This window comes from Panthera tigris, chromosome C1, assembly GCF_018350195.1.
Source record: "Panthera tigris isolate Pti1 chromosome C1, P.tigris_Pti1_mat1.1, whole genome shotgun sequence".
Lineage (NCBI taxonomy): Eukaryota > Metazoa > Chordata > Mammalia > Carnivora > Felidae > Panthera > Panthera tigris.
The window spans coordinates 57493438-57518758 of record NC_056667.1 but is presented as its reverse complement, the minus strand read 5'-3'; the positions used below and the strand labels follow the sequence as shown (position 1 = coordinate 57518758).

The 25321-nt window shown below is 33.1% G+C and overlaps 1 protein-coding gene across 1 annotated transcript in view; it reads right to left on the bottom strand.

Annotated features, from left to right (window-relative positions):
* Positions 1-25321, bottom strand: part of LRRC7 (leucine rich repeat containing 7) — a 556339-nt gene that overhangs the window by 95675 nt on the left and 435343 nt on the right. Inside the window, exons 12-18 of the mRNA XM_042996209.1 lie at positions 20951-21080; positions 19845-19960; positions 14944-15013; positions 12864-12963; positions 10819-10943; positions 8549-8797; positions 3434-3634 (exon numbers count right to left, since the gene is read on the bottom strand). Of these exons, the coding sequence (XP_042852143.1) occupies positions 3434-3634; positions 8549-8797; positions 10819-10943; positions 12864-12963; positions 14944-15013; positions 19845-19960; positions 20951-21080 (991 nt within the window). The remainder of the gene's footprint in view (positions 1-3433; positions 3635-8548; positions 8798-10818; positions 10944-12863; positions 12964-14943; positions 15014-19844; positions 19961-20950; positions 21081-25321) is intronic.

Below are 25321 nucleotides of genomic sequence, written 5' to 3'. Positions count from 1 at the left end.
TCAATTAACTTCTATTGGATGTAGAGACACACATGTTATCAGATAAGAGTCATTCATATACTCAACAGGTAGTTACTGTGCCCAATTCTGTACTAGGCATTGTGCTAGACCCCAGAAAGGCAATGGAGATAAGACATACCTGACCTCGTGAAACTCACAGCCTGTAGTTAATAAACAAAATAATTAGAAATATTTTTATTATATGTAACACAAATAAACAGGATAATGTGATAGAGAAAATGAGAGGTTCTAATGATCATGGTGATCAGGGAAAGCCTTCCTGTTGAGGTAATCTTTAAACTGAAGGTTGGAAAAATATGGAAGTGTTAGCTATATAATTGGACCTGGGTGCTAAAGACTGAATGTTTGTGTCCCCTCAAAATTCATAAGTTGAAACCTATATGATGATATTTGGAGGTGGGATCTTTGGGAGGTGATTAAGTCATGAGGGTAGAACCCTCATGAATGAAATTAGTGCCACTATAAAAGAGACCCCACAAAGCTCCCTATCTCCTTCTACCTTGTGAGGATATAGAGAGAAGATGGCCATCTATCAATCAGAAAGTAGGCCCTTACTAGACACTGAATCTCTTCGTGCCTTAATCTTGGACTTCTTAGCCTCCTGAACTGTGATAAATAATTTTTTTTGGTTTATAAACCATGCAGTCTATGATATTATGTTATAGCAGCCTGAATGGATGAAGACACTGGTAAAAAGCAAATGTAAACTTTATAAAAGGAATTTGGAAGTAGAAGAGAACCTTCATACCTCCCCATCCTCCTTGTTCATATGACTCTTCCAGCTGTATTCTCTGTCTAGCATAACATATATTAAAAGTCTTGGTATAGGTTTGGCAAACAAAGTGATCAATAAATGTTGATTTATTTCCTTTTTCTTTTTTCTCTGCTGAATTTGTAATCTGTTTACCTTGTTTTTTCTTACTGTTTTCTGCTTCTGGTTCTGCCTACCTCTATTCTTTTTTTCCTTCATTTTCCATATTTAACCACACGGATAAATGTGTCATGCAGTGAGTGATATTCTCTTCCACATTCTTGAGAATATGAACTAAATAATGACTCAAAATAGCAAACAAGTGCAAAACATACAAGAAAATATTATACACTTAATATAATATACATTGATCAGCTAGACACTCGGTTGTCTGTATTAATTATATCTGAAAGTTGAAAATATGGAGCATGGCCCCTTAATCTGGGTGAGTAATTTGATAAAGAATTGGCTTCTCTTTGCTCTAGGATGGCTAAAAGTTGGGTAAAGAAGATCTAGAATTTAAATTTTAGAAAAAGTATTGCACTTACCAGTGAGAATTCTACTCAACATAAAGGGCCAGGAGAAGAAAACTTAAGAAAGGTGGGGTGAATCACTGAAATAATTATAAAGACTAAGACTGAGCTTCAATTAAATAGGCAATAAGAAGCCACTGTAGTGTTTTCAAGCAGAGAAAGTTAAATTTGTTTTAAAAAGATCATTAACAGAGTAATGAGGGGGCTGAGGACAATGTAAGTCAAGAAGTTGACAGGTTTTATAGAAATACAGGACAGAGTTGAGGGCCTGAAGAGGTCAAGGAGATACACTTAGATGAAAATGTATAAGCTTAGGTGATTGTTTGGAAGGGGCAGTGAATGCAGAGAAAGAAGGAATAAGAAATCAGGATATCTTCCAAATTTCTACCTTGAGTGGACTAGTAAAATAATGGTACAAGCTGAGATCAAGATCGGGCATATAAGAGCAGAAGCAAAACTGGGGGAGAAACATCCGATTTAATTTTGGATTTTTCATTTGAAGTGCTTATGGGATAATTTTAAGATTTATTTTCTCTACTAGGGTTATTATTAAATTCATGACCAAAGCCATCTTTTCCTTGCTTCACCTATCCCAACCCTGAACTAAGAAATTTTAGAATCTTCTTATTTTGTAGTAAAATTACTCAGTTTATGGGTTATCATGACCTCACAGTTATTTGGATGTTAAACTGTGACTACATGAGATTTAAATACAAAGTGTCTCCAGTGTGTACCTGCTAAACATTGGCTTTCTTCCTTTTTATATTATTGAAATATCTTAGAGATAAAAGTCTGTTATCAGACAATATCAGACAATAATACTGATTTTATAAGTAAATGGAAAAAAACCCCCAAATGAGTACTTAAATTTTCCTCCCTAGATATCCAGCTATATTCTTCTCTTCTTGGGCAGGCTGGTACCTCCACTGGCAGATGTTCACACCATGCTTATTCTTGCTCAAGCTTTTTCCTCTGTCTGGAATGACTTCCTCTCTTTCCACTTTAGATGAATCACCCAAATATCAATATGCGGTTCAACTTTAAACTGTTTCACATAACTTTTTAATTGATTGGCCGTGATTGCATCTCTCTCCAATTTCTTAAAGTATCATATTTGCCATCACTCAACAAATCATGTGACTGTATTTTATATAATATGCTCTCTAATCACCTTATCTGTGGTAATTTTACCTAGATAGGCTCTAAATTATTTGAGGACTATGTGCACATTTTATATTTCTTTTCTCTCTCTCACAGTGTTTAGCACAGTGCTAAATATACAGTTGGTGTTTTATCAATGCAACAAATTGATGCTGTGAAATGCAGATTTGTAAAAGAGTTTCATGAATCTAGATTTTTGAGAAGTGCGTATAGTAACTTCTAGATGTACTCATACCAGTTATGTTTCTAATGAAGATAAAAAGGTGATAACCAAATTGGCTGAAGAGTTGATGAGACAGTACAGAGGTGGCATAAATGTAGTTGAATTCTTTTCAGACCACACAAATTGATAAGGATGAATATCTAGTTTATTCTAAAATATAGGAATTAAGCTTCACATGACTAGATCCAGAAAAGCTAAATTTCAAAGTTATCTCCTGTTTTTCATTTATAGTAGTGTTTCCTATAATGGTTTTAACCCAAACCCTAAAACAAACAAACAAACAAAAAATTGGCTCTAAATCTGATCCAGAATTTTACTGAGATATGCAGAGCAAAAAAACAAAACAAAACAAAACAAAACAAAACACCCCCACAAAAACACACAAAAAAAACCCCAACTTCATTTAGTCTTTTCTAATGACTCATACAATAAAAGTTTGGATAGCCAAAACAGTATCATGAAAATGGTATAATGCACTTACTGGCCAGACCTCGCTAGGTGAGCAAGTATTCCTTCTGTGTGTATTGGAACTTTTGGAGTCGTATTATAATTTTAGGCCATGAGGGTGTCATTTACCTGTAATTCAGTAAATGCAACCCTCATAGTTTGAAAAAGTAGAGAAACTCATTTATATCTTAGGGAAAAAAATGCACTTAGAGATCTAATCAGTTTAAAAAAAACATAGAATTTAGTAATTCCAAAAAATCCAAACCACACTGGCAATTACCAATAACCTTGAAATACCTCCACTGTAATCTCCTTTGGGGCTACAGGCCACTTGTGTTCATACTTTTCTTTCACAGTTTGCTCCGTGTTAGCAGTTGGGTTTGAATTCTCAACACGCACTCCATGGCTTGGCTTACCCACCAGATTTTGAACAGATTTTACCATATTCTTTAAATCCTCTGGGTAAGGAGTTGGATATCGTTTTAGGTTTATTTCAACCTAGAAGTTTATAAAAAGAAATTTCACATAAAAATACCTTCGGCAAACATGTTCACAAAACTACTCCATTTTATGTGCAGTAGTGAAACCAAATGCAATATAGTGAGTGTTGAGCTGGCTGAGAAACTGTACTGTTGCTGTCAGTGGTGTTCTTTCCATATTCTGCCCTCATGGGGCTTCTTCCCGCCACGCCCACCTTCTAGATTAAAGATAATTTGGGGGTTATATCCTATCTTTAGACCTACCCTGAGGATCATTGAAATAGGAGTAGGTCAAACATATAAGTGACTAGCAATCTGAAGATTTTAAGCAAATTACTGTCAGCTGCTTTTATACTTTAGAGGCTGTTCCTTACCTATCTTAGTTATTTATAAGTAATTATCTTCATATTAAAAATATCTTTGGAACATTAATATAGATGATAGGAGGAGACCCCAAAAGATTTACAAGTAGAGTTTATCATGTCTTTAAAAAATGGGGAATTGACAGTATCTGCCACCAAATATGCATCAGCTCAATGTTAATTAATTAGCATGTTATATCAAAAGGTAGGGTAGCTAATTCTTGTTAATACCTAAAAAAAATGCTTCAGGGTGGCTTTTATATTTAGTTTTTACCCTAATAAAGTAACATTGTAGGTACTGCCTTAAAATACTTAAAATCTTAAAATACTCCTTTGTAGGTAATGTCTTAAAATAAAAAATTAAAAATTGAGGAGATTTTCTAAGATATTCTATGTAAACACATAAATGTTGGCTTATATTTACCCAGGTATCTATTCCCCTTTCTTGAATTAATTTTTGGTGTATCAATCTGCCTTTAGGGAATATATATTAATGATCATTCTTCACATTTAATTTAGAGGGAGAAAATATGAGACACTTCCTTATGGAATATCCCATTATCAGAGTATTTAAAATATACCTAAATTGGAATAAATCCTATTTATTCATGCCGATTAAAAGGGAGTGGGAAGAAATATAAGGAGCAGATTTATTTGGCCTGGCTTATTCCAGTAGTCATAACTTTTTGCATCTGAGTAGAACCAACTTTACAAAATGGAATGGTTTATGTGATTGTAGTGAGTATGTGTCTGTGGAAAGTGTGTGTGGGGGTAGGTGGGAAGGAACGGAGAAGGGGAAAGCAAAGCTGAAGAAGGAAAGAGTGGGAATGAGAGACGAAAGGAGAAAGTGGGGGGCACATGCACCCCCACCTGCCCACACCCATGGAATTCATGGGATGTAAGAAACTATGATGGTGGTATAGATCTGAGGATTGTAAATATGAATTCAAACACTTTTGCTCATCTGCAGATTTAGCAAATCCACCAACTTTGTCATATTCATCTTCCCCGTGGCTCATTTTCCATATCAAATGCTGGGATTGGACTCCACTGGATGATTTCTAACATTTCTTTTAAGACTAAAAATACAAAATTATTTTTCCAATACATTTTTGAAAGGCTGATGAAAAACCATTTAATTCTGCTAGTATAAATATTGTTTAAATGTAATTTTGTCTTTTACACTCCCAAACAAATAAGAATGAACTCAATAATATATAGAAATAAAGCTACAAAAATATAACCCAAGGAAAATTTAGACTTCTCGGAAAAAAAAGTGTAAGTTGTTAGAATGTAATATAAATATAGCTCAGGGTACTTAATTTACAATGCATTCTTAAGTAAACATAAAGAGAATGATATCCATGCTAGACAAAGTCCATTGGGATGCATGCATTCTTGGATCTGCTGTTTAAGTTGGTATTAGAAATGTTCATCACAAATTAAATCTAAGTTTTAAATGATATTGTTGAACTCATTTAAAAGTACTTGATATCAAAGGGCTAAAAGTCAAAAAACTACATTTAAAAATATAGATTGTAGAGTGGTATGACTATTATGCCAATTAACAACATCTTTTAATTTTTAATAACCAATGGTATATGAATGAAAAAATAATTTTCAGGTAGAGAATTAAAACCCTATGTACCTTAAAAAATTCTCAATGCTAAAATTATACTCCTAAATTGAATCAAAAGGAAAAAAAAGTGTGAAATGTTCTTCTTTAATTGAATTAGATTCTTCATTGAATAATGTAATCTATTTTTTATAGATGCTATGTCTCATCTGACAAAATTAGATGATTATTTACTAATGGCCATGGTGCCAATATTTTCTGGTTATTTTATAAACAAGTTAATATGATATTTTGGTCACATCACCAGAATATGTTTGGGTACTTTATCTTTGAAAAATATTTAAATTTAGAAACAGAAACAGATTTGTCATGAATTTAATGAAGCTTCAGTTTTAGAGCCTGTCACTTGCACAGCCTCTTTCTAAAGCCTTGTGAGGGGCCCTACTTATGTATTTAAATGGTTATCTTACATCCTTTTCCTTAAAAGAGGCCCCTCTCCAAACTGTGGGAGTTTCAGGTTTCATACAACTTGGATTTGTTTCACCTAGCCAATAAGTTCCTTGTTTCCCACTTGTTGGACCTGGAGTCAGAAGATCTAAATTTAAGTCACAGATTTACCTCAAACAAGCTATCAGCCACTAACCTTTCTGTCCAGTTTCCACTTGTGTAAAATGTGAATGATAATATCTTTGGTGAATATATGACTAAAATGAGATAATACCTGTGATAGTCTTTTGAAAATGTGTAAATGTGTAAATACTATTCAGAGATTAAATACTATCTAAAATCAGATTCTACTTAGGTATTTTTAAAGTCTCAATTCTTTTGGCAGTTTAGATTCTACTATATATACTATATACTCATATATGTATATATATACACACATATATGTATATACATATAAACACCATACTACCTGTAACTATCTGGGTTTTTTCAGATTGTATGCAGCAGCAACCATTATTTATTCAGTATCTGCCATTTGCCAGGCACATGCAATATGTTTATAAGGATATTTAATTTATTATTATCTATACAATAAATAATACTTATCTATATGATAAATAATACTTATTTTATTATTTATCACATAGATTTAAATATAAATAAACACTGACTAATTATAATTAACAATAATTAAATAATTATAATTAAACATAGTTTAAATTGCATAACTCATTATAGCATCTGTTCCCATTCTACCAAAAGGGAACAGTGTTGGTCCAAAGTCATACAGCTATAGGTAGCAATGCCCGAATTCAAACTCAGGTCTTTGACTCCAAAGCCTATGCTATGGAAGTGTTACTTGGTTCAGAGCTATTGTCTGATAGAAGTGAAGCACATTATTTGTACAATCTTGTGAAAAAATGGTGTTTGTAAATCTATAATGTAAATTTTACTGAGTTAAATAACAAGATGATTTCAATTTTTAAAAACATAAAGCTAACAATTTTTTATAATTCCTTTTAAAATTTAGATAACGGTGTAATATTTTATAATTGTTATGTTTGTAAGTTCTGTAAAAACATATTTTATATCCTTTTACAGATTGTTTTGCCTTCCTACTTTTCTTTTTTTATGCCTTCCAACTTTTTAACTCATGTGTGCACTGCTTTAGAAATGAATAAACATGCTCATAAACACAATTTTATTAATAGTTCAGTAATGCCCCAATACAAAAGCAGTTTCTTTATATTTCTAAATATATAGGCTAGAAATATTCCCTTATTCTAATATGGGATGGAAAAACAAATAGGTGGGAAAAATTGTCACTTATGTTCTTACCAAAATGTTGTATATATCACTCACCATAAAGTATTTGTTCATTTTACATATACATTTTATTAAAATGCAAGATTTTGTACTGCAATGTTATTTCACTTTAATTTTAGAAAAATAGCAATGTTTCACAACATTCTGTATATCTCAGATCTAAAACAAGTGCAGTAAATGCAAATAGCAGCTGCAAGATGTTGGAGACTCCCAAAAGTTTAGCAATGGAAGAAAGAATTAACATAAATAGCTAGGCATTTAGAGATGATATCTTGAATTCACAAAGAAAACCGTGGTTTTCTTATGTAATGATTAAATTCTAATTTGGTTTGGCTGTAAATTCCGGTAAGAGAAATAATAGTGAATGCCTTGATTATTGATTGTTAAATATCTTATTCTGGGATTTAATTAGGACATTTTGCACAGAAAGGAAACCTATAGCAGTTTCAGTGAGGATTCTCAGCTGGCCTTATATTGTGCATAGAATATAAGACACAGAATAAGAATCTAGTCCATTACATGTGGATGGTAAAGCTTACCAAAAATCTAGTGTTTTTTCACATCCCATTAAGACATTTTTTTAAATGAAACTTTTAAACACCCAACCCACTGAGATAAGGAAGCCCTACTTGCCACAACTCCTAAACCAATCTTCTCTTACAGGAATTCTCATCATCTGTGCCTTCAAATTAGAAGGAAATCGATACTTTTCAACAAATGTCCATCTTTGTACTCAAAGTCCACTCTCAGCAAATCCCAATTCAAATCTCATGCTATTTTATGAATCAATTTTTAGTTATTTAATCTCCCTCAGAATTGACATTATACAAAAATGCATGTATGTATGGGGACAATTTAGATGTTATCAACAGTGTCATCAACATTCTGCCCGACTATTGGTATTCCCACACTTTAAATTAAAGAAAAAAATATTTAAAAATGAAAACATAAATGAAAATGAAGCACCCAACTAAAAAACCATGCCATATATCCCACCATTAGGCACCTCATTATTAATGTTCCCTCCCCTGACTTGGTTCTCTCCACCCCATTGCCAATGTCAATGAACAAAAACTTAAATTGGTATCGAACACTGGCAACTGGATGGTTTCTATAGGATCGACATTCCCTACCCCAAATCATGCAGAACATACCCCATAAACCACTGTTCCAAGGTTGCCTCTACATGGGGGGTTCTCCTACCCCAAACACCTAGGCCTACCTGTCTGCCACTTAGAGAGGGAAGAGTGGTGGATTGTGCTGCAACTGGCAATGGAGTACACATGCTCCTTTCCTGCTGGAGGCCACTTATACAACCCCATGCCAGCTGTGGGTCATTCTGGGGGACGGGCATATCTTGGATCTGCTGATCACACCTGGCCCATGGTGTGCAGCAATCGCCAGACAGTCTGGCAGGTTGGAGAGTAATCCCACGCTGGCCCCTTTCCCAGGGGGCTTGGCAAGAGTGATCCTGTGGGAGAAGGAATCTCCATTTTCTGGGAGAAAGAGGAGCACTGTAGCAATACTTTCACTTTATCATTTTTCTACTCTTGATTTTTTTTTTCACTCTGGGTAATGCATTTAAAACAACCACAGAAAATTAGCTCAAACTCTCTAACAAAATGGTACCAATATCAAATGAAGCTAAAGGGTCACCACTTCTTCACACAATGCAGCAGTTATACTACACTGTACACTCTATAAGTAGGGCATTATACTCTAGTCCATTTGGAAGTTGATGGCATAGGTCAGTGGTTCCTTTTTAGATTTTATGTAAATGAAAGGTAAAATGGTGCTAAATTTAATGTACATGTAATGAACCAAAACTGTGTGATTAATTTACTATAAGATTTCCATACATTCCATTCATCATACTTCCATGATGATTTATTTAGAAGTTTGTTTGTGTTCTAATTTGCCCAATAGCCAATGGCATTGGAAATGTTCAAATTAGTCAAAACCAAGTGTTTGAGATTTTTGAAACACATATTGTTTCGCCAAAATATAGATAAATCAAACATAAATAAGCATAAAGAAAATGCAATCTAAAGTATAATGAGCCTACTCTGATTATAAACAAACCTGATCACATAACACACAAACAGGGCTTCTAAATAACGGTTTGCATTTACCATATTTTATGTTTTCATTGATACATATACCAGAGTATATTAAATGTACTATTTTCTTGTTGGATCCTTTGAATATGGATTTTTAGGAATAAGTAAGTAGTTTTTGACATTCAGTGAAGAAAAAGAATGAATCAGAGGTCCAGTATAGAATGCATCATCCATTGGTTCTATATTTAACGTACGAAATCTTAAAAGAAGAACTGAGATGTTGTGAGGGTCTTTGTTTACTTTTAGTTTGGCATTGTTTTTTCCAGGAATTCACAAGTTAAAAAAATGTTTCTTTGGTTATTAGATAGCATTAACCAAGCATCCAGAAACATTTTTTTTCAAAGCCAAAACTTTAACAAAGCTATCATTTTGATTTGGGAGTCCGTTTTGGGTTCTCCACAATGATGTAGAGGTAGGCCTTGTCAATTACCTTACTGTCTAAATCTAGTAAGGTTCCAGAGTGTGTTGGTTTAAGAAAGAAGTTTAGAAAATGTGGGAATGAGGGGAAAGAAAAGAAGAACACATTACACAATCTATATCTATTAACAGGATGCACATAACAATTACTTAGGCAATTAGTCACTCAGAGTGAGAGTTGTTAGTATCCATGATGGAAAAAGTACACAAATAATACTATAAAAAATTAGTGAGAGATTCAAGATGTTGCCATGATGTTAATATGAAGATCTGATGTTGAGAAGAACTATATCACTTCTGATATCTTCAAGCTTAAATACTTAAAAATATAGATTGTAAAATTTCACCTTGTTACTTGACTTAAATTAGTTCCAATGAAGAATTTTAAAAATATATGTTTGAGGTGAAAACTGAATATCCCCTGGTATTCTTGCCTCCTTTAAAACTTGTTTTCATATTTAAGAAAACTCAGAAAATTTTCTCAGATACCCCAGGGACATTGAATCTTTCAGAGATTTTAATGCCAATGTAATATATTAATCTGTTGGTTTTTCCTTAAATGTGTACTTGGGTCTCATATGGCCTGCCTGATGCCTTGCTTGGCGATTAAAAGAAAACCATTTCAGTGTTTCAAAAATATAATAAGATGCTTAGGTAAAGTCTATCAGCCAGATTTGTTTGTCTGTTTTGGCTTTCTCTCACCTTGAATCTCTTTCATGTTGTTACTCTGTAAGATGGGTATTAAATTTGCTCAGAGACATTAGTCTCATTCTGAAGCACACCAATGCTTCTCAAATTACCATCCTGATATAATGAAAGGTACCACCAGAACACTTGAAGATATATCTGACCTTCAAGCAGAGGTCACTCAATTTGTCCCTAAGTCTATTGTATTAATAACAATGGACAAACAAAGATAATGAGAAGAAAGAAGAAACAAAATTAAAAGTTTCACCTTAACTTTCCCAGCATTTTCGTCATCTTCCTTTTTTTCTTCAAATTCAAAGGCAACAGTCATGCGTTGTTGTCTCTGCTCTTCCCACAGTGTTGGGTTAAAGCTGTCACTGTCTGACTGGAAATCTACAGTTAGATTCCAAAGTATTATTGCTTTTTTTTACATGAAGTGTTATTAATAGAGCTTAGTACACTATGCAAAAAAATGGCAATAGGTACTATAAACAAGTACAAAATCAAAAAAAAAAAGGAAAAATAAAGAGAAAGAAAGAAAGAAATAAAGAAGAAAGGAAAGAAAAAGAGAGGAAAGGTCCTTTGATATTTGTTACATGGTCTTTTACATCTTAATTCAAATTCAGCTTTCCTAAGTACATATTAATTACATATTGGGATTGGGAAGTTTTCTAGTGCAGAGAATGGTCTCTCCAAATACTACTACTAATGATAATACAAGAGAGCTGGGCTATACATTTTAAAACATTAATTTTTAAATCTTCACACCAGCACACTATGGGTAGTACTAATATATCCTCAATTTGTTAATGAGAAAACTATAGTTTTCTCTGGGCCAGTGCAGGATTCTATTCCATGTCTGTGTGATTACACAGCCCATACCCATATTTGTAGCCACTAAACTCTATCAGGATTTTATAAAAGGTACTACATAACATTGGTTTTTCAGTAAAATGCGTAAGATTGAAAGCTTTATTTATTTATTTTTTGCTGTCTGTATGTGGTTGGGAGGAAATGGAGCGGAGCTTGTTTTTAGGGTTATGAACATATGGAAATTCAGTCTTTAACATTACAGTCTCAACTAGTCTAAATATATCCCCAATTAATAGGGAAAATAAGTGGCTTATAAATATTTAATTTATATCAAAATATGGACTAATAGTAATATCTTCCTTGCCAACATTAATTGTGAAGATCACATGAAAATGCAGTACAAGTACTTAGTTCAGGCTAAATTCTTTCCCAAAGGACAACACTTATCATATATGTACTTGTTTGTTGCAAGGGATTCTGAAAATTCATTTATTATACTTCTGCCTGAAAAGCCAAAGGGTGACTTGCTTAAAGTTCAAAAAATTTTTCTATTACCAACTCTTCTTTCCTCAAAAGAGAGCAAAACAAAACAAAACCTGGCTAATTCCTTAATATCACACTTTGCCTAACTAGATCTACCTCATTCCCTACAATAAATTAGGGATTCAATCTGTGCAACCACATCTCAGAAATGACCAGCAAATCTGAGATTCTTTTCACTTTTCACTTTTCCCCTTATTTTTTAAATGAAATATTTTGATAATCTAGGGACTAATATGAAAATATAAGTAAAGTTTAGGTTTAGGTTTTCCAACACGTATATCTATCATAGCTACTGACATCATTTAGAGAAACTCAACTTGAAAGAGAAATAATGGTCATTATTTTCAAGTTATCTCTTTATGGTCGACTCTTAACATGAAATAATTTGGGGCCTGGGATCACCAGACTAAATGTTTAAATTGTGTTCATGAAATTAGTGAACACAGGAAATAAACCAGTTCACTGAACCTTCCTTAAGGTCTGACCCTTCTTAGCTCATTTCAGTGAGCTGGGTACTACATTTAGTTAACTAGTCCTATGTCTTAGAATCCACCAAGAGAAGTTGCTCCCAAAAATCAACACTTCCATATAAGATATGAAGAGGGAGAGTTACATTTTTGGAATCTTATTTAAAATAGTATAGTGTACATTGATTTTGTAACCTGCAACTTTACTGAATTCATTTATCAGTTCTCCCAGTTTTTTGGTGGAGTCTTTCAGGTTTTCTATATGGAGTATCATGTCATCGGCAAATAGTGAAGGTTTTACTTCTTCCTTGCTGATTGTGGAAGATAAGATTCATGTTTAGGGTTAACCCCTGGATGACTTATATGTGTCATCTAGTTATTTTCATAGCCTTGCCCATGTGTCAGTATTCCTGGCCAGATATCAGAATAAAATTATTCCCTTTTATCCATAATTATATAAGTATAGGAGAAATTTTTACTGATAATTTACCTTCATCACCACGAGGTTGCTGGGGAAACATGTAGTTAGTCAATACTCTTTGCTTTGTTTCTGGATGGGCTTCAGTTTGTAAAGGGATAAGGGCTTTTGACTAGATGCAAAGAACATACAAAATAGATTAATAAGATAGTGAATATGAAGAATATTACTTTTATATAAGACATGGTCAATAGTTTGGCCTCACTGAGCTGAATGAACAATTAAAAGAAAGGCAAGGAAAAAAGTAATAAAATAATTAAGGATTACATAAAAGACTATTGCTGAGGAATATTCTTAAATTCTAAGGTCTTCATACTGAGAGTTTCTTTTTCTGTAGGATACTTTTTTACAAAACCTATCATCTTCACTGAGCAATGTCAGTTTTAGTCTTAAAGAGACCAAGATGTATTAAATTATTCAACTAAGTAAGCTTTTGGTGTGGTTCTATATGCTCATTCATTTTCACAAACTGCTGCCCTAAAAAGACAAATGGGATTTGCTATCAAATCCATGCTACTGCAAAATCATCTATGAATTTAATTAGGTTAAAACAGAAGCATTTTTTGAGAGATATTTTTGTAACCAAAGACAGAGTCCACATAAAAATAAGCAACTATTCTTGTTGTACCTGATGTATCAGTATATTTCTTGTGGATGGTAATATTTAATTCTTTATTATTAATTTGATTTTACAAATACAATTTCTGAAGGGTATTGTAGAACTCTGATATTAAATTATATATATATATACATATATATATGTATATATATATGTATATATATATATATATACATATGTATATATATACCTTATTGGAAATGATGATATCTAATGTTTAAAAAATCCACTAATTTCATGACATTTATTAATAGGAGTGAAACACAAAGTGGATTTGGCATATCAGCTTGTCTCATGCAACTGAGTCAGAAACACATTAAATCACTGTTATAAATAAAAGTTAAATGATGCAGTCATTGTTCAGTTCAGTCTCCCACAAGAATAATAAATCATGATATTAGCAGATGTTTTTTCACAATGAAAGACTGTAGAATAGATTGTTCCATTAGCATAACTCACATTGAATCCAGAAATTATTTATTTATAATGATATATTAATGCCTTGAAAAATCTATAGTTCATTGATAAGATTTGGATTTGAATCTAATTTCTCTTCAGCAGATGGAAGCAAGTACTATAATGACTGTAGGGACACAAACATTATTCTTACACTTACATTTTATGTTTTGTAGAGATTTAATTTTTTCACAGAAGTAGCCCAATACTTAGAAATCTGGTCAATTCATTTACCTGTAATGCTGCGTTTATGCTCAGGAGATAATGATAACAAACTAAATTCAAGATGATTTGTTTTCATTTGGCTATTCATATTTGCAAAAAGGTGTTTCAAAATTTTGGGATTATGAGAAAAAAGTAAAGATTAATAAGCCATGTCAAAATTGTCCACCACCATTTTTTTTTTCTGGTGGCAAATCAGATGTCTTCAACTATTTCTTGTTATTTTCCAGTTATTAAAGTTATTCATTAACACTCAATTACTAATTTGAATATAATCTATTTTCGTGATTATAAAAAATAATCTCAAACCAATTTCACAGAAAATACTGATAATAGTCACAAAATATATCTGAAAATTCCTTGTGTAAAATTTTAGAATTAAGTTGATTATAATTGAAAGTATTTTAAAAAGGAATACATTGGATAATAATTCCCTCTGTGATTTCTTATTCCTTACCTTCAGAGATATAATTAAAGAACATCCCCTAAAGACACAGAAGTACCTTTTAGAAGCACAAAGCTATAAAAATGATCGTTTTGTGTGTTTGATACATGAGAATGAAGTCGATGCTAAATCAAAGTATTTAAAGAGGGTGGAGATTATAGTACTGTATTATCTGTAGCAATGAAATACACACTTGAACTGCTATCTTTACAAAAATCTTTCAGAAGATAAAGGGATCTATATTTTGTAGTATATGCCAAAGGTAGCTACTGGGAATACGTTAGTAATTCAAAGCTTAAATTGTAGTTCATCTTAATAAACAAAATAAATCAGGTAATAACGGTTTTTACCTGATTGTCAGAAAGCCACAAAGCTGCAAGTTCTTTAAGTTTGGTAAATGAGAATGGTAAATTCTTCAACCTGCGAAAACAAGAAAATTCTAATAGCGTGGGTGAAGATGGATATAGTTCATTTTTATGAAGAATTATTTAAAATACTGTAACTTATTGATTTCATTCTTTGCTCTAATTCTTTCCCTACAGTAGTCTGAGCAATCTCTAAAAAGTGAAAATCCCCATTTGCCATCCTCCAAATGCTTTCTATCACATCTAGAAAAAAATCCAAAATTGTTACCATGCCTTGTCAGATCTTACAAGATCTGGCCCTCCAATCCCCTCCAGAAACTTCTGCTACTCTTTTCCTGGCTTAGTCCCACCAGCTCCACTTACTGGCCTTTTATCAGCCCACTACAAGGAGTAGCCAAACTCTTATCTGTCTGGAATATTCTTTCTCCACAACTTCACTTAACTAATTCCCACATGTCTTTTAGCTCTTAAATGCCATTTTCTCAAAGAGGCTTTTCCTGCCTCCTTATGTAAATAACTTTCCCCAGTGTAGTCTCTAAGTACCTTATACTTTCTTTGATGGAACACATCATAGTTTGTAATTATATATTTATTTTTGTGATTACAGTTTTGCTGGCTGAACTCCCCACAGAACTGTAGGCTCCATGATGGGAAGGGGTCATGTCTGTCATACTATTAAAGGAATCTACAGCTCCTATAGATGACTCCCGAGAGCATGTCCTTTTGTTCTGTCACCTTTTTGTATTCCAAGAGGGAATTTTTAAAAATGCATTTTGAGGTATGTGAGTTTGGCGTCAGCTATGATATTCAATTGAAATGATCTATTTAGTATTGGCTTTAGCCTTTGGAGGACCAAACTGCCAAATGCCTACTTCAACATATTATCTGATATCCCTGAAATTGTGTATGATGCATAAATTGTGATTGCATAGGCATATATGTGATTGCCATCATAGTTACTCAGCAAAGTGGTAATATAAACAAAGCCTGCCACTGGATTCATTGTTAATTTCTGCATATTCACTTTTGAATAGAGGTACACATTTTAGATAGAACTTGGAATGAAAATTTCCTTAAGTCTTTAATATGTTGGAATTATTTCAGCCAATCCGTGAATACATATATTTTGACAATGGAAATGGAAAATATTACAATAATCAGTAAGGACTGTGGAAATGGTTTATATTATATGCAAAAGGAGTGACCACTTCAAATGATTTAGTAAATTTGAAAAGATATTGATAGCCAATACAAATAGCAACAGTGTACATTAGCCAGATAACTTTAGGAAGAATATAATAACCTCTCTGAGCTCATAAATATTTATAAAACATAAATAAGCATATAAAGAGTAATGGAGACTGATTTATATCATAGTTCTCTTTTTATGAAATTATTTGTTATACTAGTATTTATAACATGAAACTAAATTACGTAAAAACTGTTTGTAGTTTTTGGTTATTTAATTTCATTGAAGCCAGGAATTATGAAGTAAGGTGTTATGGGAAGAATTTTTCCACATCATATGGAGATGAATTGAAAGTAGAATATCAATTCTGCCACATCGAAATTATGTGAGGGGGAAACTCTGGAATCATACAACAAAATGCATGACAAATCATCATCAACCCAGTCATAAATGTGGAGTGTAAGGAAAAGAGACTGTTAGAGGAGGACAAGTTACACTCAATTCTCCTTAGTCCCCCAGTAACGTATGTTAAAAGTGAGCTTCTATTTAGTATCACAAATGTGCAATAAATTCACCATAGGAACAATCTTGCAGTTGACAGTGCATGGGAATAATTTTTCCTAAACTATAATACCAAAATTTTTAAAATGCATTCTATTATAAATGTGAAATTGTGATGGTCATGACATTTGGATGACATTTCATATTTAATCTTTTATCCAAGCATTTCATATTTAATCCAGTTCTTTTATCCAGGTCTTTCTCTGATAGCAATGTTAAATTTGGCCTCAGATTTGGTTGAATATTGATTTTAATTGCAAGTTAAGTCATAGATTAATTCATTAACTAAGAAATATTAGTTGGCTCTATACTATGTTCTAGTCGCTGTAGTAGGAGAAAAATTAAGGTTATATAACTGACCTGATGAAATAAGTTCCTGGATATTGTGAGATTCTCAATGACTTATTCATACCTTTTGCCCTACCATCTAGCAATATGTCTGTCCCATTGTGGTTACTGAATTATCCTCTATTTGTTGAATAAATAACTTCATTAGCAGACTTTCTACTTTCTTACACCATACACAAAAATAAACTCAAAATTGATCAATGACTTAAATGTGAGGCCTAAAACCATAAAACTCCTAGAAGAAAGCAGGCAGTAATTTCCTTGACATAGGCCATAGAAATATTTTTCTAAGTATGTCTCCTCAGGCAAGGGAAACAAAAGCAAAATTAAACTATTGGGACTATACAAAAAAAAAAAAAACCAAACAACTTCTGCACAGTGAAGGAAACCAGTAACAAAACCAAAAAGCAATCTACTGAATGGGAGAAGATATTTACAAATGATATATCTGATAAGGGGTTAATATCCAAAATATATTAAAAAAACTTATACAACTCAACACCAAACAAAAAATAAGCCAATTTAAAAATGGGCAGAGGACCTGAATAGAAGAAGACATACAAATGGTCAACAGACACATGAAAAGGTGCTGAACATCATTAATCATCAGGGAAACGCAAATCAAAACCACAATGAGATATTACCTTATACCTGTCAGAATAGCTAGAATCAAAAAGACAAGAAATAACAAGTGTTGGTGAGGATGTGGAGAAAAAGGAACCTTGCTGCACTGTTGGTGGGACTGTAAATTGGTGCAGCCACTATGGAAGACAGTATGGAGGTTCCTTAAAAAATTAAAAATGGAAATATTATATTATCAAGTAACTCTACTACTGGGTATCTACCTAAGGTAAAGAAAATCAAAGCTGTAATTCAAAATGATATATGCACCCCTACACTTATTGTAGCAGTATTTACAATATCCAAGGTATGGAAACAACCCAAGTGTCCATAAATTGATGGATAAAATGCGATATATAGATATATTTATGTCTATATCTATAAATATATATTACTCAGCCACAAAAAAGAATGAGATCTTGCTATTTTCCAGGTCAAACAAGAATGGACCTAGAGGGTATACTGTTAAGTGAAGTCAAGTTAGACAAAGACAAATACCATATGATCTCACTCATGTGGAATTTAAGAAACAAAACAAGACAAGAAACAAACAAAAAAAGACATTTAAATACAGAGAAGAAACTTGTGGTTGCAAGAGGGGAAGTGGGTGAGGGGATGGCTGAAAGCGATAAAGGAGATTAAGAGTACACTTATAGTGATGAGCATTGAGTAATGTTTGGAATTATTGAATCATATTGTACATCTGACATTAATGTAATACTATATGTTAATTATGCCTCAATAAAAATAGTTAAAAAACAACTTTATTAGTATTACTTCTAATTATGGGTCATTTTAAATATTTGATAAGCATATTTTCTATATCATCATGCAGATTATTACTGAATGAAAGTTGAGCAGACCAAGAATTTAAGAGAGAAAACCCCTCTCCAAGTTACAACAGTAATGGAGCTCAGTTCCATTGGGGACTGTAATGGAATCTACTGAGAATCCATCTTCCTATTATATCTACATTATCATATTTCCTAATCTTATTCATAAGAATATAATTAGAAAATTTTGAAAAATGTTTTGCTGAAAGTCATGTAGAACATTCAAAGCATTTCTCTCATTTTCCTGTCTGGTAACCCAGTCCAAACAGGAGAATGAGATTGATTTGATTGGATTTACTCTTGTACCAAGGTATGAAGCTTCCTTGCCATCTTGATTTTAAAAATTAAATCCCAAACCTTTTAATAAAATGCCTTATTCTCTTATATGGAATATTATTGAATTACTAAGTGAATGTGATTTTTGAAAATCACATTATTATTATTATTTTCTTCAAACCAACAAACAAATGAGAACTCGTACATCCATCTTGAAACTTACAGATCTGAACATTCTTAATGATTCCATCTTTGACAGTTTCATTGCAATCTCTCAGTTTCTCATTCTATCACTTGTCTGACTGAAATATATTTTATATGTTTTATTCTATAATCATTTTATCTACTGAGTAGTTATCTTCAGTCAATATTTATTTTTATCCTTTCCTATTGGAGGGCAATTGTGGTGGAAACAAAGATGAATTGCAGTTTTGCTTTTCTGTTTTTGCGTATCCACCACTATAACAACTTTGTCACAAGAAGAGCACCTATCTTTTCTTTTTTTGCCTTGCTCTGAACATGACTAAATAGCCATTTGGTTGTCTTTACCATAATGTACAAACTTTATGGCTTTTGATATTAGCTAATTGGCAATATTCTTTCAGCATTTTGATGGTGTCGACAAGACACACACTGTCCAGTTAATTTACTGGAAACATAAATATGTACACAAAAATATATACATATGCATACATACATATATACTTATAAACATATTTTAAGTAATAAATTTTGTAGCTTTTTATTATAATTTTTTCATGTTTTCATAATATTATGATTTCTGAATATAGGAGGGTTTTAGTATATAAATTTGGGTGTACAAATTTTATGTAATTTAAACATAATAAATATATGATCTGAAATTAATCAAATGCAAAAATTTAGAAATATCAGTTTAAAAATAATTTAGCTTCTGCCATTTTCTCAATAAAACATGGATATCTACATTCTATAAACCTCATAAGACAGAAAATATTTTTTAAATCATTAACAAGATATAATAATAATTTACTTTTAGTAAATAGCTAATATGTGATTGTGAAATGTTGCAGAAATACCTGTTGTCACTCAAATTTAAGACTCTTAGTTTCTGCATCTGTCCAATCTCTTCAGGAAGAAATTCCAGTTTATTGGAACGTAGAGACATAACTGTTACATTCTTACAGCTTCCAATCTATGGGTAACAAAAGAAAATAAAGAAATACACTGTAAACCATTTTATATTAATTTTTAATTTTAAAATAATTAATTTACAGATTTTCTTGTCACTTTTAAGACTCCCTTAATATGTCTATTGTTTTATTTTTTATAATCCCACTCTTTAAAATATGTGTATATATAATATATATTCCTCTAGGTATTAAGGCAACATATATCTCATATTCTTTTGCACATTAGGAAGGAAGAATTTTCTTTATAATTTTGTTATTTAGAATGCTCATTAACTTCATTGTTTTAATAAGTTACATTGTTTTTATTGTCCATCCAAGTGAGTGCTAATAGATCATACATACTCAAAAGATGTTGACATTGCCTTGACAAAGTTAGTTTTATTTCATGTTGCAATGGTACTTGTTATTTCTATTCATAACTTTTGGTTTTAAAATAATGGCATATTGATTATTGTTCCTTCATTATGAAAATGTTTAGTATAAGATGTTAAATTGAAAATATACCCCACATTTTTTTCTTGACATTAATAAATAAAAATCCCACTTAGAAAGAAAAACCAACAGAACCTCCTGGTGAATTCTAAAATAAAAATAATATTATTATGCCACATGATACCTAGAAAAACTATTTACATTAAAAATCTTTCACTTCAGAAATGTAAATGTAATGATCCCAGAATGCTATTTATCATTATTCTTAAGAGCAAAATATTTAAATTATCTAAAACTGCATTCCTTAGCATTGAGTAACTTACAATATTTTATTACTTTTCTTTGCAAGTAGTGTTCGAGTCAAATGCATTTTCTGAGTCAAATATAAGCACTTGTCACATATTACTTAAAGGATAATAATCAATAAATACTTATACAGATAACTCCTATATACATTGACAGCTCAACTCATGAATCTACATTGCTACTACAACAGTTAAGACTTAATCCCAAAACATATTCATTAAAAGTTAGTTAACAAAAACAAGTTTATTTCTCACTTCTCTGGGTAATTCTGGAAGGAAATTCTCATCGACTGCTAACGTTCGAAGACTATGAAGGTAGCCGATAGTAGAAGGTAGAGACTCCAATTCATTACAGCTACAGTCAAATTCTTCTAATAAAGATAAACTGAAAAGTTAAATACATTAGTTAGACATTTTAAAAGGTAATATGGCAAAAGAGCTTTTAAAAGGCCACATATCCAAGTTCACTGAACAAAAAAAAGTTATTCATTTATGACTACAATGGTATCATATAAATTGTTTTATCAGTTCAGCCAAATGGTTCAACCAATGCTATTTAATAAGTGGCTCAATTTATGGGGCACCTGGGTGGTTTGGTTGGTTAAGCATCCTACTCGTGGTTTGGGTCAGGTCATGATCTTATGTTTCATGAGTTTGAGCCTCGCATTGGGCTCTGTGCTGACCATGCAGAGACTGCTTGGGATTCTCTCTCTCTCTCTGTCTCTCTCTGTCTGCCTCTCTGCCCCTCCCCCACTTATGCTCTCTGATTCTCTCAAAAATAGATAAACTCTAAAAAAAATTAAAAAAAAAGAAAATGACACAAGGTTTTGTTTGTTTGTTTTATACAACTTAAGTGTCATTTATAGCCTGATATTCATAATGTATATCCTTGGAGTGGATGCATATAAGTGGCATGGGATAGGTAGAAGGGTGTGAAGGGCAGGTCCACAAAGGAATAGTAAGGGGGGCAAAACATTAACAACAAATCACTGATTAAATTTTAGGTTTACTAAGCACTTTAAAGATAAAAATAATCTTTACCTTATAACAACTCTATAAGATAGCTATTATTTTTAAACCCATTTTACAGATAAGGAAATTGAGGCTGAAAGAGGCTAAGTAATTTGCCCAGGGCCACACAAAGTAGGAAATCTGGGAGCTTAAATGCACACAGTATGCCTCTGCTGTATTTTCTTGCCTCTTAGCCAGTGCATCTGTAGCCAAGTAGCCAAGAGTACAGAGAGGGCTCATTTCAGCCTGCAGATATGTTCAGTTTGGTTTACATAGTATTTTAAAATGTGGTAAACTCTACATAATGATCGAGATTCTTGGTACCTCTTGAAAGAGGAAGATCTGACAATACTGGGTTGATATTTCTCCATGACAGGCAATAGAAACAGAATAATGGCTGCTGCCTTCACATGAACACAGTTCTTTAGTTTGTCACAATCCCTACTACCCCATATATAGCCAGTTTTGACCCAGATCTACAGAAAGAAATTCTATAAATTCACATTCAAGTTATCACCAGGGAACAAGAAATTTCAATATCTGGTTTGAGATAGCTGGGAAAGAAAGATGGCCTGTCACTAGGGAAGCACTATCTGTATTTAAGTTGTCACTGATGTTGTTGTTAATATTATTACACTGTTATTACCATTCATAACATGATTATTACTGTGATAGGAAGGAACCCCCAAGAGCAAGGATCTTGCTGTTATAAAGCGAAGGATGAATTAGAGTTAGTTGGATTTAAAGTTGTATAATCAGCTTCCATCAGCTGACTTGAATGCAATTTACTCCCATAATTTAGTTAATGAGTAAACACAGAAATTAAACATATAGGTTTTAAGTCAGTCAGAATGGATTTGTGCCCAAGCTCTGTCACTTACTAGATGTGTTATCTTGGGTACCAAACAATAAAACAAAGACCACAGCTCAAACACCAAAGCTGATTTTATTTACCTGCCAGGCAAAGGAACATACCACGGAAGAAATTCACAGAGTAGTGCTCTGACGGGGAAAAGTCAGTGCCCAAAGGGGGTGGGTAACAGTGGGATATGCTCATTAAAGATCAAAATTTGCATTATGGAGAGGGAGGAATGAGTTCACAAGCCTGTGTACTGTTACATAAATCAAGTCCTGTTAACCATGGGTCAGGAAAGAATAATTTGGTAGGTTAAGTCTGACCCAGAACCGAGGTAACTCATGATTCATAGTCCTTAACAGTCTCAGCTACTTAGAACCACATGTAGTGAAACGCAGCATTCAGCTTTGAATAATATCTCATAAGCAAGTGCTGCTTAAGTGAACAATTTTCCTTTTTCTCTGAGCCTTAGTTTCTTCACATTTGCAAAGAGAATACTAGCAATTCCTGCCTCATGCAGTTGCTCTATTTTATGAAATATTGTAAGTAAAGGATTTAGCACCTTTGCTAAATCCTGCCATAAAAATACATGCTCAGGAAATATTTTCTCTTTGTATTAGTGAACCCTGATGAATTCGTGTCTAAAACCTTTGAGGCCGCACATGCAGGGGTGGTTATGTTGCTGGGTACCAGGTGTGTATGGCTCTGTGTGTGTGTGTGTGTGTGTGTGTGTGTGTGTTGGTGGGAGCAGGAATCAATGTATGTGGGAAACCCTGTAACAGTTTTTTTCTTTAAAAAAAGTCTAGCATAGTGCCTTACATAGTGTACTTAATATATTTGGTAGAATTGAATAAACCATGTATGGATGATTTAGGGTTATGTACTCAGCAAGTGACTGGTCATAAAAGTACCAGAGGCTTTCAAAAATAAAAATTTCAGATGTACCTTCAGAGAAGAAGTCAAAGACTTAAACAGTTCAAAATATAATTAACGTTTTTTGTTTTTCTTTTCTTTTATAAAAGCATGTTTTGAGGGGTGCCTGGGTGGCTCAGTCGGTTAAGCGTCCAACTTTGGCTCAGGTCATGATCTTGTGGTGTGTGAGTTCAAGCCCAGGTAGGCTCTGTGCTGACAGCTCGGAGCCTGGAACCTGCTTTGGATTCTGTGTCTCCCTCTATCTCTGTCCCTCCCCCACTTGCGCTCTGTCTCTCTCTCAGAAATAAATAGACATTAAAAAAATTAAAAAAACCCAAAAACCCCCATGTTTTGAGTTTAGTCTTGAGTCACAGTAAGGCAGCCTTTTGTGCGGTTCTGATATGAACAAATTTCAATCATCATGGTTTCATTAAATAACATTGTACCCCCACAACATGGCTCAAACATCAGTATACTTACTAACTGTGAGAAACCGCATAAAGTATAAACTTCGCTCTTAACTCTTGGGTCCACAAATCACAATGTAAATAACAGATGGGCATGATGACTAGTCACATTACTTCCTTCAAAGTCTGTCAGTGATTTGTCTCTGAACGTCCGTCATTCAGTTCACACACAAACAGTACATCATGTAGTTGCATTGCCTTCTTGTCAATCAGCGGTAGATAGATACTATAGGTATAATAATTCAACATTTATAGCACTATTACTGTTGAAAAATCTCTTGGTCTCCCTAATGCTCTTGGCGAGTTACATGAAAATGTGAAAACTTGCTTTTGGTCACCAAGAGCAAATTCACTAATCCAGCCAATGGGCCAAGGAGTTATTTCAACTTTGAAAGCCTATTATCTTACACAGACTTTGCAATAAGCCATCAATGCTACAACTGGAGATCATACAATTTCTTTAGCTGAGTTTTGGCAGAAATATGACATAGAGCATACAAATGAAAGTATTTAAGCATCATGGCAGGAAGTAATAGCAAGCAGTACACGTGCATTACAGCAGGAACTTTTAACACAATGTGCGAACAACCTTGGAGGACTTGAATCAAACATAACTGGAGTTGTAGAAGAAAGAGGGTCACCTGGGTGGCTCAGTCTGTTAAGCATCCAACTCTTGATTTTGGCTCAGGTCATGATTTCACAGGTTTGTGAGTTTGAGCCCCACTTAGGGCTCTGTGCTGGCAGTGCGGAGCCTACTTGGGAGTCTTTCTCTCTCACTCTCTGCCCCTCCCATGCTCTGGCTTTTTCTCTCTCTCTTTTTTTCTCTCAAAATAAATAAATAAACTTAAAAAACAATAAGAAATAGCGGACTGTGGGGATAATGCCTGTCACTATTCAAGGTACTGTAAATAGGCTGTCAGAGGAACTTGGTAAACTCATTGACATAAATGAGGAAAGCAGTTATAATGAAAAGGATGAAGACATCCTAGAGGAAGCCATGCTGGTAATAAACTTCACAGTAAAGGAACTCTCAGAGAGGTTTCATGACGCAAAAGCACAAAGGACAGAAGTTTGGAAGACAATTCAAGCTTAAAACGTCACTTCACTGATGCATAGAAAAGACATTCTCTGTGAGTTATAATTTACATGATGAAAAGGCAAGTGATGTTCAAACTAATCTTGATAACTTTTTTACAAAAAATATCACTTTAATTCTTGATGTTCCTACTGTTTACAAAGACAGCAAACAAGATAAATATTACTTTTACTATTTTTCCATTTCCCTATACAATTATAACCAACCATAACAGTATTTAATGTTCTGAAAAAGGTTTTAAAGACCTCAGGCAGTGCTATCATGGTTTTCCCTCATTGATTATT